At 45.5% G+C, this 20,141-nt stretch overlaps 1 protein-coding gene across 2 annotated transcripts in view; it reads right to left on the bottom strand.

The window, feature by feature from the left end:
* Positions 1–17,482, bottom strand: part of Hgd (homogentisate 1,2-dioxygenase) — a 50,857-nt gene extending 33,375 nt beyond the window's left edge. The window contains exons 1-4 of one of the 2 annotated variants that reach the window (XM_006975727.4): positions 17,073–17,482; positions 9,943–10,014; positions 8,931–9,019; positions 5,158–5,263 (exon numbers count right to left, since the gene is read on the bottom strand). In XM_006975727.4, the coding sequence (XP_006975789.1) occupies positions 5,158–5,263; positions 8,931–9,019; positions 9,943–10,014; positions 17,073–17,087 (282 nt within the window). In that variant the 5' untranslated portion in view covers positions 17,088–17,482. Of the gene's footprint in view, positions 1–5,157; positions 5,264–8,930; positions 9,020–9,942; positions 10,015–12,787; positions 12,808–17,072 lie in introns of those variants that run through there. The other variant, XM_076548843.1, reaches the window with a different exon arrangement.
* Between the last annotated feature and the right edge of the window lie 2,659 nt (positions 17,483–20,141).

Here is a 20,141-nt window from a genome sequence, read left to right as displayed (position 1 = left end):
TGAAGCTACTGAGTATTAGAATCGGACTTTGACAGGTAAAGACACACCTACCATACAGGCTTCTGCCAGGAAGGCCTGTCAGATAGGAGCCTAAATATAATTTCCTCAGACTTCCGTCATGAAAGCCTGGAGTCCATATTTGGAAAAGGTTATGAAGGGGGAAGTGATGAACGCAGAATGCTGTGGTTAATTAATGAAGCATGAAATTGGAAAGAGATATTAACTTGTCAAGGAGTAAATGAAGACAAAAGGATAGATGTGTACAAGAATAGCCAGAGTGTCTATCAGGCAAGGGGAGCCGATGGCAGGTGGCACAGATCACAGGTCAAGAAGATCGTTGGCTGCTATTTCTATGACACTGGCGGCACGAAGGTACTGAGGAGTTTTGAGGCATGTCTCTCCCAGTATGTGAGCAAAGGAGACACTAGGGGGAAGGATGTTTGGTCACTGCCATATACAAAGTGTTCAAGGAATTCGAAACAAGGGTAAGGTAACAAGTCCAAGCAGAAAAAGGCACAATGTCAAGCCATGTGTGGTGCTGCATGCCTTTAACCCCAGCACTCGGGGGGGCAGAGGCAGGCAGATCTCTGAGTAAGAGGCCACCCTGGTCTGCACGGTGAGTTCCGAGGCAACCAGGACTACACAGAGAAACCCTGTCTGGAAAACCAAAACAAAACAAAAAAGAAAAAAAGGAAACCACAATGCGGTGTTAGAATGGAAAACCCAGGGAAGGGGTTCGTCAGTGAATCAGGGGTCGACTAGAAAGCGGCTGTCAATTCCGACACTGCTGGTTTGGTTTCTTGCCATTGACTCAAGCTTTGAAACACAGTGTCAGGAACTTCTCTGCAAAATGTATGTTGACTAGTTGTGACGTCATGATTTAGCATACACAACTGAAATTCGTGGGACTCTTGCCTAGGGCGAGAGGGTTCCACTTTCTACATTATTAATTCCTACAGCATTTGAGGTTTTAGAAATTAGATACTTTTACAAGAAGGCAAGGCTGACTCTTAGCATTAGAGAGGCAGGAGCAGGGGGATCATGAGTTTGAAGCCATCCTGAGAAACTCTCTCTCTCTCTCTCTCTCTCTCTCTCTCTCTCTCTCTCTCTCTCTCTCTCACACACACACACACACACACACACACACACACACACACACACACACGCGCGCGCGCGCGCGCGCGCGCACGTACAGTAGGGAGGTGGAGAGAGAAAAAGAGGTTCAAACTAGAACTGTATTTGACCTAAGGTTAACTTTATAATTCTGATGTGTCCCAAATTTAATGACAGAGGCCAAAGTGATAAGAAACAGAAATTAATCAGAATTTAATTCAAAACCAATAAAATATCAGTTTATATTGAAACCCTGACTTAAATCTAGTTGCAGTGATGACCAGGACCACAGAATCCTATTTTACATATTAATTGTTGTAACCTCAACCAATCCAGACGTGACCACAACTCTCCTCAAGTCTTGTGTCTGCAGACTTTCTCCTTCGGTGTCAGATTTGGCCGCTCCCCTCCATAGCCAGTGTGGTGCACTTCTTCCCCCATGTGTATCAAGGGACACCCTTAGCTCTTGTCCGACAGGCATCTGCTAACTACTACCCAGGTTGCAGGTGACTATGGGAACTTGTCCCAGAACCTTGTCTCTCATTTAATGGCTAGCACCTGCTATGAATCAGTCAACAGTTTATTGCAAAGATCTGCTGGTCTCTACACTTTGTGATTTTTACAGATGCTATGAATTGGAACCTGTACCTCCAAATGACCTTGAGAAGAGATGTAATCACAGGAAACAAAGGGCAGCACAGTAGTCATGGAAACAACAGGTAATAACAGCCTATTCCCAAGGACCTTACACCTCATATGCAAGGTTATATATATAACCTTATATATATATTTTCCTTAAAGGTTAGATTTAAAACCTACCCTGCCCCTAATAAAATCATTTGAAAGAAGTAATGGCTTCACTGTCGCTCACACAACCACAGACAAGACTGAAGTTTGGATGCTGAGGCAGCTGCTGGGAATGATGTGCACAGGCAAGGACGCTGGATCTTCTGGCCCTCCCCACTTAACATGAGTAACTCGACTGTGATCTCCATTCCTCCAATCTGCCTAGGAAACTTGCCCTGTAAGCATTCATTTAGTCTAGCTCAGTTGCCCTCGATTTAGTTTACCAAGGAATTTCCTTCTGTGCGTAGCCTGTACAGGATCATGTAGCCTATACCTTAGGGTCGATGAAGAGATTTTCAGAGATAATGTCGTTTGTACCTAATTTCTTCGTGTTTGGTCATTTCACAGGCTCTTTGTTCCTTTGTGTGGCAGGAAATTTGGCTCTATTAGGGAGAACTATAATTGAGGATTTCCTGCGCCACCTGAATAAAGAGCTGGAAAACTCTCTGTGGTCCAAATGCCCTCTCAATCCTCCCACACTGGCATATAATAAGCATCACATTGGCATTTATAAAACCCATAGGTGCCACGCTTCCTATTTTTCTGGTGAAAATAGAGTCCTGTTGCTAAGCAGACGGGCAACTTTGGGAGAGAACTCAGAAATTCTGAAATTTAACTCTAGAGGCTCAGGAAGAGAAACCCCCAAAGTGACACTTGGGCATGATGAGATGAAGAAACTGTCTGGGAGTCAAGGTCAGACTCAGGTCTGTAGCTTCCTCTCCTGGGGAGGGCCTGGAATATCCTTATCTGACTGGGAAACCATCTTCCACAAGCAATGAAATTGTCATGAACTCCCTGCCTAGCAGTCTCACCAAAGGAAAGGTTAACTGTGGAGAAAGAGAAGAAACTAAAAGTCACTGGCGAGACACAACCCAGACAGTTAGTCATCTATTGTTCTGATTTAGCACCCCGAGGTTACCTGGGAGTGTTTATCTACATGATAGAATCTCTGTCTACAGTGAAGCTCCATGGCTCATACTGCTGGCAGCTCGTGATGACAGTTTCTAAGCATTGGAAGCTGTTGGTTGTTAGGTAACCATTCTGCCCTGACTCCCTCCTCCACACAAAACGCTGATATACTTGCTTCTCTTTCTCCTGACTTCTGTCTAGTGCCAGGTCGTGCCTTCACTTTGTCCACGTCACGCATTTAGAGGTCGAACGGGAACTCAGAGAGTGAGCACAGATTTTATGGCCCTTTGTGAGATAAGTGGAAGTTGGTAAAGTAAGGATGCTCTGCCATGCTAATTCCTAAATGTTTAGACGAAAGGTGAAAGCCTGCAGCCCTTACTTAGGTGGGGACTGCATCTGTGGAGTTTGGGTTAGAGCTGAGTGAGGCAGGGGCTGGCTTTTCTGCACTAGGCTGAAAGGAGACACACAGGAGGGGACCAGGGACAGCATCTGCTAGACCACTAAACTTCCCCCAAAGCCAGGCTTATGGCTCAGGTCCTCAGTTCTAGCTACTCAGCAGGCTGATGCAAGAAGATTCCAAGTTCAAGATATGCCCAGGCCACAGAGTGAGTTCGAAGCCACCCTAGGCAACTTAGTGAGACTGTTACGAAATAAAAAGTAAAAAGAAAGGAGATAGCTTAGTGTTGGAGTGCTTGCCTCGCACACGTAAACTCCTCGGTTCAATCCTCAGTAGCAGAAAAGAGAAAGTCACACAAGGATAAAGGTCAATTATTTAGGGACTGGAGAGATGGCTCAGTGGTTAAGAGAACTGACTGCTCTTCCAGAGGTCATGAGCTCAATTCCCAGCACCCATATGGCAGCTAACAACTGTCTGTAACTACAAGATCTGACACCCTCACACAGACATGCATACAGGCAGAATAACAATGCACATAAAAAAATAAAAATACAACAAATTATTTTTTTAAAAAAAGGTCAATTATTTAGAAAAAATATCCCTGTTGAAAAATGGCTGAAGTAGACAATATTTTAAGATACATTTTGGACCACTCCAAATGCTTCCATTTCTGTCCTTACTGGAGAAAGTATTTAGCCTTCACACTACTCAGTCCTCTGAGTTCCTGTAATCATGGGAACAAAAACAGCAAGGCAGGAAACAAAATGGCTAAAATTTTCTGGCTTTCGCCTTACAAAACAAACCCTAAGCATTTAGGGGAAGTACATTTGCAGATATTTTCAGGAATCGACGAAATATCATGGGCCAAGAAGAGAAACAAGAGGTTTCCTTGGACTTGGGAGAGAAATGAGATAGAAGTGCAGACAGAGTCCTCAGAATGAAAAAAAAAAAAAAAAAGAAATCTAACTAAGAGCTAAATTGACCTGAATATAAATCCCGAGGCTTACAGGGACTGCCACAGCCTGTAAGTGACTGCATCAGGACGGCCCTATCCCAATCATGGTTCTTGCCGATTACCTGTCAGGCACCATGCAAACACGTTCACACCTACTGTCTCGTGTGTTATCTTCACCACAACACCTCAAGGCCAGTGCTGTCAGCACATTTTAAGTGAGGCATCACGGCTCAAGGGCAGTTGGTAAGCATTGGGACTAGGGATGGATGCAAACCCAGGGCTGTTTTTCTCTGCAGGATATCACACCGGGGAGCAGAGACATGTACCTAAACCCAGAGACAAAGGAGTTGTCTCAGACTTCCTTGGCTTTAAAGAGTTCTGTCTGGTATAGCATTGGGTCATTGCTGCAGGCTGAGGATATGAATAGTGCTGGTCATGAGGGGAAACTTCCTGGACCAAAAAATAAAAACAAAAGGATGTACCTGAGGCGGAACGTGAACGTGATAACAGTCTGTCACCACAAGACTTAGAGAATCCTTCTCAGCAGTTTTCTCATCCCTATACCAGACTTCAGAAGTCTCTCTGTAAGGATGTCAGTATTGAAGGTGTTTCCTATATTCTGTGATAAGTGGAGGTCAACAATAAAGACCTAGGTGTGCAGATAGTTTGACCATACCTAAGTCTGAACCATGCCCCTGCCTATCTACATGGCATTAAACCAAGAAGACATGCTTACTTCCCCTGTTCCCCCCCCCCACACACACGCACAATCAATCAATCCGTTTCAAGATCCCCACTCAAATATGAGTCACAAACAGACACGCTAGCACTTACTTTAAAAAGCAGTCTAAGTTTTCAATGACTTCAGCCCAGATTTGGGCATTTCTGTTCAAGGCTTTAAATACATGGGATGTTTCAGTTCATGGGGTCAGGTTACCTGGTTAGGATCAGGACCAACTTCATCCCAGTTGTGAGTGACGTGGCCTTGGTCAATGGACTCAAAGGGCTTGTGAGAAACTGAAGGGAGAATCCTATACAGCCAGCTAAGGGAAAGAAGAAAAACAGAAAGACACAGTTTTGGGTAATGTTCTGAGGGGACACAGATTGGCTCTGGAGGTGCCGTCAAGAAGACACTCAACCAGCAACCATCTGTGGGTTTTGATGTGAGAAGCAGCGACTCATCATTTCTCAATAGCCATCTCCTGCCCATTACTCTGGTCTTTCACTTCTTCCATGACACGCATCCTCGTCAGGTTGAGGCTCTGGCTCCTACCTATTCACATACTGCCAAAAAATGAAGCATTGCCTTTTCCAACGACTGTAAGGGAAAAGGAAGCACTATGGGGAATATGCACACGGAAATCCACAGAAAAGCAACGTAAGATGTTAATTCTTGCCTTTCAAGTCAGGACAAGGATTCTGGATAGCCTGATATGGGGAGTACCTTCATTATTTCTTAAAATAGAAATCAGCTTAGTCCTTTAAAATTACAAAATAATTTATGACAATGGTGAAATAATTCCATAAATTCAAAAATTCCTGGGGGTAATCAGCGTTTCTCCAACGTTTTCATGGCTATTCCTTAGATATGCAGAGCTTAACACTTGTCTCATATTTTCTTGGATATCTCCAATGCATATGTAAGCAAAATTGGCAAATTGTAGGACTACTGTCTTCACACACTAATGATACAGGCGAGAACTCATTCCCACATCATCCCCAATCTGGGATAGTATTGTAATTGCACTTTTTAGGCATATATTGATTTTTAATTTTTTTTGTGTGTGAATGTGGTATATGTATAAGATATGTGGTCATGTGTGTGTGTGTGCATGGGTACACATACCTGTGTACATTCAGAGGCCAGAGTAAGACATCAGTGTCCTGTTCTATAAGTCCCCTTCTATTTCCTCGAGACAGGGACTCTCATTAAACCTAGAATTAGGCTGGCCCCTGGCAAGTTCTGACAACCCTCCTGTCTCTGTGCTTTCTAGCTTTGGGGCTATAGGTGAGGGCAGACATACTGGCTTTTTATGTGGGTGCTGGGGATTTGAACTTGGGTCAAATGCTTTTACCCAATAAGCTATCTCTCAAGCTCCAATGACTATACTCTTAAAAGTGAAATATAGTATCTTATTTTTAATGTGTCCTTTATTTTGAATAGGTTGAATAAGTTTTGCTTATTTACCAGTCCTTCATCCCTTTTCTAGGAATTGCTTGTAGAGTCCCATATTGATTTCAATTGGGTTGTATTTGGTCTTTCTGGCATTAGTTGAGAGAAGCTTTAGAATTTTCACTTCTCTACTATGTAGTTATAAAAAGCGTGCTCCCAGGCTTTAATGAGCTGTATTTATGGTTTTGTTTGGCTTTCCTTTTCTTTACTAAGTTTTGCTGTCCATTGCGTAGGTCAAGGCCTGAGCCCGACTCTTCTCCAGGATCAGATCTGACTCAAGGAAGGGAAAAAGAGTCTGCTGAGGGAATCTTGAGGATGAGAGGGACACTGCCTCACAGGTCTTCTCAGGGGTTGACTAAGGAGGGAGAAGGACCCTTCTCTGACAGTGGAAGACCCGCTGTGCCCACCAGGCCCCAGGACAGTCCAAACTCAAGAGTGGAGTTTGCCTGTCTAGTCATTGAGCGTTTGGGTGATAAGTGGGCTAAATTTGTTCCACTCCCATCTGATTTCCCCAGCTCTCGATGCGGTGACTTCAGTCAGACCTTGGACTCACTAAACCTTACCAACTCCCAGGAGTCTGTGGGGCTGAGCACATATGTATGTCTTAGCCCTGATGGTATGATTCAACAACTTTCTGGATCCTATCCTCTTCATCTTTAGCTCCTAAGGTTATGGTAAGCACTACAAGTTCACCTAGGCACTCACTGGATGATTATTGAATTGCTTTCTCTTGATCATCTGAGTTTTTACCACAATTTAAACTTTACACATTTGCTTTCCAGAGAGATAGATGGACTCTCTAATAGTTTTGGTGCTCCTAATGCTTTGGTGTTTAAGTGAGTAGTAACTAGCTGAAAATACCAAGCTGACCCATCTATAGACAGGGAGGGACATACTTTCCCGCTGGAGGTTCGAGCATTTTCATACATTACTTGTGCATACCTTTGGAGAGTTCTAAGCAGATGGGTGAGCCATGCCTAGTGTCCCTTATTTTTCAGCTGAGTTTAGAAAACTCCCCAGGCTACACTACATTGCCCTGGACAGAGATTTAATTCTGATGCATGGAATGTTGCCAGCTTCTTAATGAAATGCCAAGAGCTCCTTTTCAGCCTCCTGGAACAGAGCTCAGCTCCTGCCGGCTGAAGATATTGCTGAATAATGGGGACAGGCAGCAGATTCTGGAGACCGGGTGGCCCGAGCGTAGATAGACCATGAAGTCAAGCACACAGTCGTGGAGGCCAGATAGTCATAAATAAGAACAGATATGGTTTGTGGGTTACCTTATCTTGTCTAGAGGAAGAGATAGCCGAATAACAATAGGAACAACTCTGATTACGTGTTCGCTTTTGTTTTGAGTTTTCCACTACTGGAAACCATGTCTTTCTGTTTTTCTTCTTTCCCTTAGCTGGCTCTGCTAGGTTGGTTTGGTTTTTTGAGGCAGGATATGTAGTCCAGGTTGGCCTCAAATTCCTGATTCTCCCACTTCAGCCTTCCAAGTCCTGGAATTACAGGCGCTCACTGCAATGCCCAGCTTAATCCTTGATTTTTGACAAATATACGAGATTCTCTCCCTTTGCCTACATTATCTCTCAGGATCCAATGTACAAATGTAGAGGATCTGAGCGGGCAGACAGCTTGGTCAACACCATTCAACAGTAGAGTAGGAGCAAGGACTTAACCACAGGGGGCCTGCCTGCCTGCCTGCCTGCAGAGAGGACATGATTCATCATGAAGGGAGGTGATATTTACTGTGCATGTGGCTCTTTGTGCTGTTGCGCTCACTGGCCCATCTGCTTCTCGGGAGGACTCAGTGGAGACAAACCCACCTCCTCCTTCCATCTAGGCAGTCTAAGACCACTCCAACTCTCCTTCAAATCTCCAAAGTCAGCAACATCATTCTTTACACATACCTGACCTGAACTCCCTACAGTTAGATACGATGAATCCAAACCACAACACATAGCTGCCTCCTGGGTCTTCAGGTCTGCATCCAACCTGCTCCGTAGACGTTGATTAGAGAGCAGGTTCACTGAGGTGACGTGTAGGATTAGAGTGAGCATAGAACATGCCATACTGTGCTAATGAATGTGCTGGTTTCTGGGAAAGGCAAATTCCGAAGAGGAAAAACCCTATTAATTCAAACCACATGGGGCCATAAGACATGACCTTTCAAGCACTCCAGCTTGGATTATCGGTTTTCGCGCAAAGAACATAATGCTTCTAATCAGCCGAGAAAGATGTCTGAATCTTCTCTGACTGCAGTTTGAAACTATATAAATCCTTAGAGGAAAGTCAGAGTGTGAGAAACATTTCCTGTGGAGTTCTAGTGAGACTTTGTAATGGGACTGGACTTGGGTGCTTTTTTTTTTTTTTGCCTCTGTACAGCTGTTCTCTAGCTTTCTTCTGCCAATCACTCTCTGGGAACAAGCCTGGATGTCCCCCCCCCAGAACGCAGCACACAAGGAGGACCCTGGGGGAGACTGTGGCTGGGATATAGGTCCTCCAGGCTGTAAGTCAGACTTGATCTCGGCATGTACCTTCTCTTATTGGTGCTCCGTGAACAAGTGAAGGCTGATCCCGAGAGCTGCTCCGCGTAGAGGTTGTAGGGGCAGACCTGAGGATTATTCTAAAACAAAGGAGGCAGCGCTCAGCATCTTTCCACTACCTGAAGCATCCTACTTTCCCACCGACCAGCACAGTGGGGAGAGATCCTAGCCTGAAGGGGAAGGCTCTGGGCCACTGCACATTACTACTGTCACCCACCCATGGACACTTGGAACACCTTGGTGACTTCCTCCAATTAGAAGAGTGATACAGGCTTACTGTGGAAAATTCATAGCGTATATGATGACCTCACCAACCAAAGCTGCCCAATATTAATATTCATATATTTCTTTCTGTTCTTGCCTCCAAGTGAGGATCCTATGTGACATATAAACCTATAATAATCAGGAGTTTTTCTTTTGAAATGGACACACCATGTCACAAGCTTTTCTTTTATTTTGTTTTGAGACAAGTCTTGATATGTAGCCCAGCCTGCTTGCAAACTCAAGATCCCTTGCTTTTGCCTCTTGAGTGCTGGGATTACGGGGCTATGCCACTATGCCCAGTCTATAAGTACTTTACATACCATGAAATTGCCACCAAAAGGTTTTGAAAATAAACCTGTTTCCAGTAGCTTTGCTATTATAACCAGCATTGGTGAGGACATCAAGTAACTTATTTTCTCATCATGGTCATATCTGATGTACTTCAAAGGGGGCTCCCAGGAAGTTCCTCCACCCTTGGACTTTGGGGCATATCCTGGAAGTTCTGTAGTTAATTTCATTAATTTGGGTTGGTTCCTTTGCTGTAGCTAATCACCAATTTAAATCCAGTTTTAATATCCTTGTTACTATTATGCTTCAATGCCATTTTCCTAGTGATCTTGGAAATAGACAGTTTGTCTGCCAAACTAGAAGAGCTGTGCTGGGTAGAGCTATCGGGCCAACAGCCTTGTCTTCTAGGTCTACAGTTCGGAGCTCTCCAAGCATTCCCTTCCACGTTTACCTGTCCTTCGGGCAGGGAACCCGGGCAGCGAGGGTCCTCTGAAGCACACTCGTTCCCAAATCCAGAAATGTACTGCAAGTGACAAAGACACAAATTTCATTGTTACTGGGATGGATGTTTGTGCTTTTATATGGGTGTGGGGGAATATATGTGTGGATGTGGAAGACCACAGTTGATATTGAGTGTCTTCCTCAATTGCTCTCTACCTTATTGACGGAGGTACAGTCTCTCTCTGAACTGGAGGCTCACTGCTAGCCTGGCTAGCCAGTTTGCTACAGGACCTGCTGGCCCCAACTCTTCTAAGCTGGTGCATTCTGAGGATCCGTACTCTGGTCCTCACACTTGAGCCGTAAGTGATCTACCTGCTGAGCCACATTCCCAGCCCCTAATAGGATTTAAAGAGCATTTTACAACATTGCCATTCTACAAAGGCAAGGATAACTACAAGGCCATGCATTGTAATATCTGCTCTGTCTTGGCTGCTGAGCCATTTAGGAAATACAGTATGTGTTTGTGCATTTTAAATATTTGCAGTTAACCAGAGAGGAATACTGGATATTGCACGGGCTTTTCTGCCCTTAACCATTCTTGCCTGATTTTATAAGCTTGCTTTTAATGATCCCATTTCAAGAACATGCTCTTTAATTTTAGTTCTGCCTGGAGATTCCTGGGAGGGAGATGGCTCAGGCACTATTTCAACTCCAAACCAGCAGGAACTTACTGGCTCTCCATTGCAACTCCTCTCCCCCTGTGCACCCTAAAACAAACAGACAAGAAACCAAAATCCCGAACTGGGAAGAGGTATGTGGTTTTAAAGAGACGGGAAGACGTTTGTTAGAAAACACCTTCCACGGGAGCCAATGTTACCTGGGTCATTGTGTGTGTGTGTGTGTGTGTGTGTGTGTGTGTGTGTGTGTGTGTATGATAGGTATTTGCATCTGTGTGGATACAAGAAAAGAAGGCTTAAAGACAGAATGGTTTTTTAGGAGATGTTCCAGCCAAGAATCTTTTCAAAATAATGGAATGGCGCCTACTATGATTACCATCTCTTACGTTCACAACACAGAGGGAAAAATGAAGTTTCTCAAAAAGATAACTTACAGGGGCCTCCTGAAATTTATACCCCCCTCAATGGTAAAGACTGCTTTGTTGATGGTAGCTGGTAAAGTCAATAAATACTGATCCTCAAAGAATATCTCAGTTATCCACAGACAGCTGAGCTAGAACCAAGGAACTGCTGGTTTGACAAGCAGTCTTGTTTCTTGGAAAATGAGGGCACAGCTGACGTCGTCATACGCTGGTCCACACACTGTGAGAGCTGTGGTGGATCTATACAGGAAGCCTCCGCTACCCCGAACTTCAGCTCCATTGGAATTTCATTAGCCCCCTGAACACAGCTCAATTCCCCTCTCTTGAAATCTATTTACAAAATGGTTGCATGAAATCATGCTTATGATCTCTTGGTCCATTTGAGGAAGAACAGCAGATTCCAGAACAGCTTGGCTCAGTTACTGCTCATCCATTGTGAGCCAAGACTCCCTCTTGCAACATCTAGCGCACCTGGCTTTTGTGTATAGGTCTGTCACTGTCTGGCTTCTTCGCCGTTCCATGTTTCCTGAAGGTCGGGACTATGCTAGTTTTATTTACCTCTCTGCACCTTGTGTCTTGGCCCATGGAAGCTATTCAGTAAGCCCTCAGAGCCAGTCCTCAGAGTGCACGATTGCTGTGGTGAGTGGGATTTGAACTCCCTTTCCTCTAACTCAAACACAAGTTGATTTTAGCCTAGGGTAAGGAAGAGTGCAGCCTTACTGGGTGAGTGAAATGCCGCCATCTGAGCACAGTTCTTTAAGAGATATAAGAAGGATGGATGTGGGTGGAGGGTAGGCCCTACAAAGTTCTTGGCAGCTCTGGGAAGAATGAGTTAGATGTAACACGCCTGGATGTGTGAGCGATGATCAGGCCAGCAGTGTCTATATTTGGAAGGAATATGAAATGTGAAATGTTATGACCTAGAAAGCAAAGGCAGTGAAATTATTCATTTGCCTTCAGACACAGGGTTTTTTTTGGGGGGGTGGGGTGGGGGGAGAAGGTGTTTCTGGGGATTGAACCTGAGGCCTCATGCATAGGCATTTTACCACTGAGCTATACCTCTCACCCCCCACAGTTTTTAAAAATCTCTTTGAAAATTTATCAGAATCTCCCCTCCACTGCCACCCCCACCCAACTTCTATTCTAATGAGATTTGTTCCAAGCTGCATGCAGTTTGGAATGATAGCTTTGGGGAAATGGCAGAGCCTATCCACTATCCGGAACCTCCATGGAGCAACAATTTTCTTCTCTCAAAATGAACCTCCTGCTCACCACCGACAGGACTGAATTTGAGCTGCTGAGAATCAGTAATGACCTCCAATTATCTTCCATTCTGTGAAACAGAATTGTAGATCAGCCTGTGACAGAAGCCACTGAGGATGACAGCGGCCTCTCTTTGTTGGGCTGTGGCCTTGTTCCTGTGTGCGGGGAGGAGGGGAGGTCTGAGAACTGCCCTGTCCAGCTGAGCTTTCTGGCAGGCAGGGGTGGATTCACTGATTAACCTTCCCTGGTCTTTGCTACCGCTGGCCTCCGGACAAAGGTTCTAAGTGTATTCCGAACAGGGGGGGGGGGGGAGTTAGTGATTCTGAAGCATTTGATGAAGGCTGTGCTCTAAGGTAGAAGGGAAAGAACAATTGTTGGTTTAGGAGGCAGCCACCCAGAGCTCTGAGAGAAAGAGGGAAGGAGGCAGGAAGGGAGGGAGGGAGGCAGAGTAGGGGGAGGGAGGTAGCAATTTTATATCTTTTTTTTTTCCCACCTCATGGAAGTGGCTTAAGAGGCGGCCGGAAGATGCTGAGTCACCGTTAGCTCATTGGTCTTCCTAACCTTCCAGGAGCAAAATTATAGAGGCGTTTGTTAGATTTTTTTTTTTTTTGCCACCGAGAGCTTCGCAGGGGAGGGAGGAGGGAGCTGAGCTGTGTTTCGCAGCTGCTGTCTCAAGGCTTTGAGTCCAAGGACAGACTCTGGCCTGGGCTTTTATCAGCTGTGAAAAGCCAGGCACTCCAGCTCCAGCTGCCTCTGGGATTATATAAAGATGCTCCTTCTGCAAAACGTGAAATAAAAACCTGACATTAGGCGAGTGTGTTTATGTTTCTCTCAGCTCAGATTTCGGGAATAATTTGGTGCTCTATAAAAATACGATTTTCTTTCTCTCCAAGAGAAATCCATGCATACTTGTTAAATGAAAGAATACATTTCTGGGGCCCGCGTGATTTGGGTAGAGTCGCTTCTTTGGCAGCTCACTGGCATCCAGTTTTTCAATTCTTGCCTGGCCCCCAGGATGTGATTTACTTGTTAGTCATTTGAAGGGGTCCTTTTGAGTCAGGTTCTGGGTAACACCTGATGTGGGGAGCAGATGGTACACCTTGTCTCCTTGTACTGGGTGCTATAGAAGTAGGGACATGTGTGGGGAGACAGAGGCCCAGGGCTCTTCTATTAATTAATTTTTTCCCTATGGAAGGATCCAGTTCATCTAGGATGTTAAGCAAACACGCAGGTTGCTGCTGCAGGCTGAACAATGGTCTGGAATGATCATTGTGTCTTACTTCTTATTGCCTGAGACTAAGAGGCAGGCTTTTAAATAGACAGCTTAGGACTTTGAAATCCCAACCCTTTGGGAAACAGCCCTCCAAGTGCTTGTTGTGGCTTAGTTAACCATGAACCAGAAGCCTCGGGTGGTGGCGCAGCCTATGATCTCTCCTGTAAAGCAGATGAAGAAGATCGGGAGTTCAAGGTCATCCCTTTCTGCCTCGTGAGTTCAAAGCCATCCTGGGCTACCCAAGACCCTGACCGGAAGAAATGAAAGACAAAAATGAAACAAAACAGACCAATGCACCAGAGAAGCAATTTGGGGTTCATAACTGTTGGGTAGAGGAACCACTGCAGAGCTTAAACTGGCTATAAAGCTAAGAGAGAAATTAATGACAGCCAAAACAAGTTGTTATTCCTTCCCGTCCCAAAGCAAGCAAAGGCTAAACGGTAAACTCATGGCCAGAGATGGAGTTAGCCACCTCTAGTCTCAAATACCTTCAAAGGCATTTGAAAAATACAGTTGAAAGAACTGCCTTTGACAGCTAAGTTAAAAAAACAAACGTGTCCTAACAGAGATCAGTTCTGACTTCCTGAATTGGCCTGAGGAAGGAGAGCAGAGGTTTTCTACCTCTCAAGTCACGGGAGCAAATTGCAATTTTCACGCTCATCCTCATAAAAACCTGAGGAGAGGCAGTCGGTTGTTCACACTGGTCTCTGTCACCTTATTACTCGCTGTCTCCTCTGGTCTCCATCCTTTATCTGGGAAGGAGTCTAAGGAAGGTCTCCCTAACCTCTGGCTGCCTCACCCACGGCCTGAGGTAATTTCCCGGCTGCCCCAAGGTAACTTAGAACGAACTTGGAAACGTGAGCAGATACTCATCTGCGGATGTGATTAAGCAATCAGCTTTGGGGATAGGGAGATTCCCGATTATTTGAGGCACTCTAAGTGAAATTACATGTGTTCTGTTAGGACCGAGGTAAAAGGTAATTTGGCTGAAAAAGAGGAAGCAGAGATCTGAGTAATACACTTTGAAGGTAAGGGAGGGGCCGTGAGCCAAGGAATGAGGCCTCTCTAGAAACTGAAGCCCGAGAAATATTCTTCTCTAGGGCCTCCAGACGAGCTCAGCCATGCTGACCCTTTGATGTTGGCCCAGTGGGACTGATTTCAGATATCCTCTCTCCAGAAGTGCAGGAGAATGCATGTGTTGTCTTAAGCTAGTAAATCTACGGTAATTTGGTGTAGCTCAATAGGAAACCATAGGCCAGTGGATCCCCCTTCTCACTAACCCTAAGAATCATTTCAGACCCAAAGCCAGCGGTCTAGGGTCCGCCGGTGGGGCCCAAAGTCTGCGTGTGAAACCAGCTGTGCATCTGTGAAATGGTATCTCGAAAGTGACATTGTCAAGCATGTGGTGGCTCCACCTTAAACCTCCTGTCATCACTTTAGCGTTTGAATTGTCTTCCTCTAGCCCTGCTTTTATGTCAATGTGACTTCATTCCAGGTTTGGTGTTGACACAGCCATTGAAATGGTGGAGGAAACACGAGGAACATTTTAAAGTAGGTTTTATAATGTTTATTGATTGGGATGGGTGCGCTTCTGTCTGGCTCTCTGTGGTAAGATTCCTGACCTCTGGAGATGCCCTTTCCTTCTGGAGATTAGACAGCAGGCAGGGCAAGCCTTTGAAACTGAGAACAAAGGCCAGGGTGCCATTTACATGCATAATAAGTTGCTTAAACATTGCGGCAGGACAGGATTTTGGATATGATTTATTTATAAATGGTAAGGATGCCTTGATGAGCTTCCTCATAGGATTTCTACCAGAAAACAAAGCTCTTAGGAATGCCCCTTCCTCCACATCTTCAACTGAACCACTGGCTAATGGACTCCATTATCTGTGCCCACGCCCCTTCGGTTCAGATCTGCACATGGGTCCCCTCCTGGGCACCCCTATTCACACAGCAGCTCCACTTCAGCTGAAACCCTCGGTTCCCGGGATGCACAGATCATCCTGCATATTTTGCACCTTCACACATGGTATTTCCTCTGGCCTAGTGCCCTGTCGCTTCACCTAGGAACAGCTTCCTTCCAGAAGCTTCTCCAAAACTCCTATCATGCATCAACGGCTATGTCATGAACTAGCACCGAATGAGAGCTAACACTAAATCTGGGGTGACGATAAAGAAGAAAAACTTTTGCTGTGGTGCTAAGGGCCTTCAAGGTGCCAATTAATTAGAGAGCTGCTAGATTTACCATCCCAACTTTGATTGAAAAGCATCCTGGCAACATTCAATCCCTAATTTCAGGAAGAGGCCCAGGAAGTCTGTGCCACTCAGCTTGAGGTCATGTGCCAGGATGTCCTAGTTTCTGGTTGCATGCAGTGAGCTTTAGACACTGGGAACACACTCTTCTCCCTGGCCCAAAGGCACCAGTCTAGCAGGTGCCCCCAACCCTCTCTTGGGGGGCCGAAATTTGAACTCCAGGAAACCCAAGTTCTACTGTGGTCTCCATCATTTACCAGCAGGGACTTTGGATAGTGCCTTAGTCTCTACGAACCTTGTTTTCCTTATTGGTTTAAAATAGAAAAAAGGGCACCTACACCCCAGGGTTACTGTGAAGGGTGCTAACTCATACAGCACCTGTAGCATGTGGCCCACTCATTCTTCTCAACGGCACCTTAAATAAAGAAGTACAGTCCACAGCCGAGTCTGAGCTACAGAACGATTAAGCTGATTAAGCACATTGAACTGGCTGGCCTTGAAGCAGTCCGGGAAAGTTGCAGCCACAAGGGTGACAGAGAGCAGGAGACACAGAGAGAAATGCACAGTGTCCATTTAGAATGGGAGCTCTCAACACGCCCACTGATCCACAAGACCGCATCAGAAATTAGCAAAGGCAAATACAATTGCCTTCTTCAGTCCCTTCTCCCGTGTGTCCTCAGCTCAATCAGCGTCATCGCCCAGCAACACTGCGATGCAGCATCTGAACACAGGGCCTAAGGTCAGGCCCCTTCAAGTGTGTGTGTGTGTGTGTGTGTGTGTGTGTGTGTGTGTGTGTGTGTGTGTGTGTGTGTCTGTGCATGTGTGTGTCTGTGCATGTGTGTATATACACATGAGCCTACAGAGGCCACAAAGGCTAGAAAGGGGTGTCAGAGCTTCTGGAGCTAGAGTTGTGAGCTGCTGAACAGGTTCTGGGAACTGAACTCGGGTCCTCTGGAGGAGCATTGAGTGCTCGCAACAACCAAGCCCTCTCTACAGCCCCCACCCCAAGCCTTCTTCACCTCTGACGCCAGAAAACTCCATACACTCTTGCTGAGGAAGGCACGATAAACCTGTGAGCTATCTCTCCACTCTTCCTCTTTCCTCCTCTCTCTCGTTCTCTCCATCTCTTCTCAGTTCTTTTTCTAGTGTTGGTTGGGGCTTGACACAGGCTAAGTGCCCACTGTCCCGTGTAAGTGACATCCCTAGGAAGATCCTCCCATCTTAATCCAAATCCAGCCAGAAGGGTCCTTACCTTTAACTCTGCCATTTTAACCCGGGCCAGGGAGTCTACGAGACACCAGCACCTCTGTGTCCCTTTGAAGCTTCTCTCGGAACGTTCTGGGTTTCACCAGTTCACCGTGTCTCCTTGGTCAGCACGTCACTCAAGGCAGAGTTGCTTAACGGACACATGAGGCAGAAAGTCCAACGTGCTTGTATCTAAAATTCTTGCACAACTTTTTTTTTTTGTTTTTGTATTATTAACCCCAGGTCATTTCTGAGGGCATTTGCAGAGAACTGGTTCCTTTCTCCAGAGGTAAATATTGACCAATTATTTGTTCCATTTTAAGGCAGGCTTTTTTTCCCCCAAAGGCAGAGAATGTAATGCTAACCGAGAAAGGAACTGTGGGAGTTAGCACCTGCCAGATGTGACAGAATTCTCTCTCAGTCCTGACTCAAGCCGGGGAGGAGCAGGGCCTATAATCAGTGCCTATGGAGAAAAGGCAATGTGCTTTGCCCCAAGTGCAGAGCTGCGGGAGGGAGGGGACCGGGACTGGACGCTCCCTGCCACTGCCTCCCACGGATGAGCTCAGCTCCCAGGGTTGGAACTGTCCTGAGCCTTGCGTGCTGCACTTAAAGCAAGCTGGGATGTTTAACTGTCGTTCATCTTAATTTCTGAAAATACATTTAGAACATTTATAAATTCTTTAGTCATTTGCTTCCTAATAATGCCTTAAGTCCTCGAGAGCCGACTGCCCTCCATCCTCCTTCGCCTGGACTCCCTTGCCCTCCATCTTGGCCACTGGTTGCCGTCACTGGAAGGTAGAGACCTCATGACTGGGGTGTTCAGGAAGGAAACATATACCGAGGCTGGCCTGGGCCAGATTTTTCCCACAGACGTTACCTCACTTCATTTTACAAAAACAATTTTGCAAAGTAGGTTTTACTATTACAAACTCAGATGCAACAGCGCGGGAAGGAAAAACGGCTGAGTCGATCAGGCTAGGTGATTTTCCAGAAGTGAAATCCTAATCTTGAAATGCTGGCAAAAAGAAGTGAATGCTAAGTCAAACTTCTGCAGCTAGAGGCTTCTGACAGAAAAGGGCTTATTGGGCTGTGTAGACACTAGCTAAAAGGTAAAGGACCACAGTCCCTAATACATGAATGACAGGACTAGAGAACACCTAGAACATGTCCACCCAACCCAAGGGTAGGGTGTTTTATAACACAATTTGTGAGAAAAGAAATAAAAAGCATTTCCATGGAACCTGTACTGGTTACAGATAAGACGGGCAGGACACACAGGGCCATGGGGGCCTAGGTCAGTGCACAAACAGAAGTCTTGCTACTGCTTGCTCGCTTGGTTCCAGAATGCAGTATGGCCCTGAGGAGTGATCCTCAGCACACAGAAGAGGGATATGGAAGAGTTTTTCTTTGCTCATTAACCTTGAGTTGTGAATTTAAATGGTCTTCTCTTACCTCGTTACTCCTCTACTGACTGGCATGTAACTTAACATAGGACATCTCAGAATGGAGGGAAAGGAGGAGGAAGGAAGGAAGGAAGGAGGGAGGGAGTAAGAAGGAGAAAGGAAGGTGGGAAGGAAGGCAGGAGGAAGGAGAGGAGGAAAGAAGGGGGTTGAAAAGAAACCATTATAGTAAGTTGCAGGCGTTACCTAGTTTCTGTGTGCCCCTCGAATGTGGCTTTACTGTTCCTTCCATCAAGAAAGTCTTTAGCTAGGCATGGTGGCATACAGATGCCACCCCAGCACTTGGGAGGTTGAGGCAAGAGGATTTTGCGTTCATGGCCAGCCTGGACAACACAGTGGGACTCTATACAAAAACAAGCCAAGAGATGGAGTCTTTTTCTTCTCTGGATCTTGTTAAACATGACATGAGAAAACAGCCATAGATACTTGTGTATTTCTAGAGGTCTCAGACTAACGTGTGAAGAGGTGGAACTAGCTGCCAGGGGCCAGGCTGCAGCTCCATAGCCTACACTAACTGCCACACATGTGGATGAGGCAATCTGGCCGCCAGGTGACTGCAGACATGTAAGCGATCCCAGGTGAGAACTAACCGTTAGCTAAACCGAGCCTAGATTGTTGGCTGAAAGTCTTGTGAGTGAACAGAACGGCATATTTTACATGGATAGATTTGGGAGTAGTTGGTTAACAGTGACAGATAATTTTACCATATAGCTAAAAACCATGTGTTCAGGTCTAAAATGGATCCAGGCTGCCAATCTGAGATCCTGCCTTTAGATGATGGGACTAAGCAGCCTTCAGAGCTCAGGACTGTGGCATACTGCAGTTGCAGTGAAATGATTTGTCTATGTATGAGCTGTTCCACACAGAGGCCAGTCTTAGGGGCCACGTTAGTTGAAAAAAAGGGATGTTGGTACAAACTTGTGGACTGATTTCTGGCAGGCAGCTTCCAGGGAATCTCAGCACGTTAGAGTGTAGACAAATGACATTAGAAGGTATACAAACTCTGGAACTGATATGCAAACTTGGAAGTGTATGGGGACCCCTGTATTATTGAGGCTAACCAGACAGTATGCAGACTGGAAAGAGAAAGGAAATCCTATTCAGTTCTGAGTTTCTGAGTACCTTGGCGCTTCATTACTAACTCACTTGCTTTGGTGGTTAGAAAACAATACAGCAGAGCCAATACAAGACACTTTTCTATGGAGCCAGCTTCAGAGACAGGCTTCAGGAGTGTTTCACGGCTGGGTGTGGAGCGCACACCTCTAATCCCAGCACGTGGGAGCCAGAGGCAGGTGGATCTCTGTGAGTCTGAGGCCAGCCTGGTCTACAGAGTGAGTTCTAGGACAGCCAGGGATATGTAGAGAGAGACACTGTCTCAAAAAAAAAAAAAAAAAAAAAAGAATGTTTTACTTTGTGAGAGACTGAAGAAGTAAGAAAGTGTGAGGGATTCCTGGTTAGATGAAATTTTCTTTAGGGCCCTGAAATTATTTAAGTCAGAATTAACCTATTAATAGGCTTTAGGAATTCCTCCTATGTGGGTTAACTTTATTTCTTGCCTTTACTATTTTTAGAATAATGATTCAATAAATCAAGTATTTGCTTTGGAGTTACTATGC

This window comes from Peromyscus maniculatus, chromosome 12 (assembly GCF_049852395.1).
Source record: "Peromyscus maniculatus bairdii isolate BWxNUB_F1_BW_parent chromosome 12, HU_Pman_BW_mat_3.1, whole genome shotgun sequence".
In the NCBI taxonomy this organism is placed as follows: domain Eukaryota; kingdom Metazoa; phylum Chordata; class Mammalia; order Rodentia; family Cricetidae; genus Peromyscus; species Peromyscus maniculatus.
This window is presented reverse-complemented; position numbering and strand designations above follow the sequence as displayed.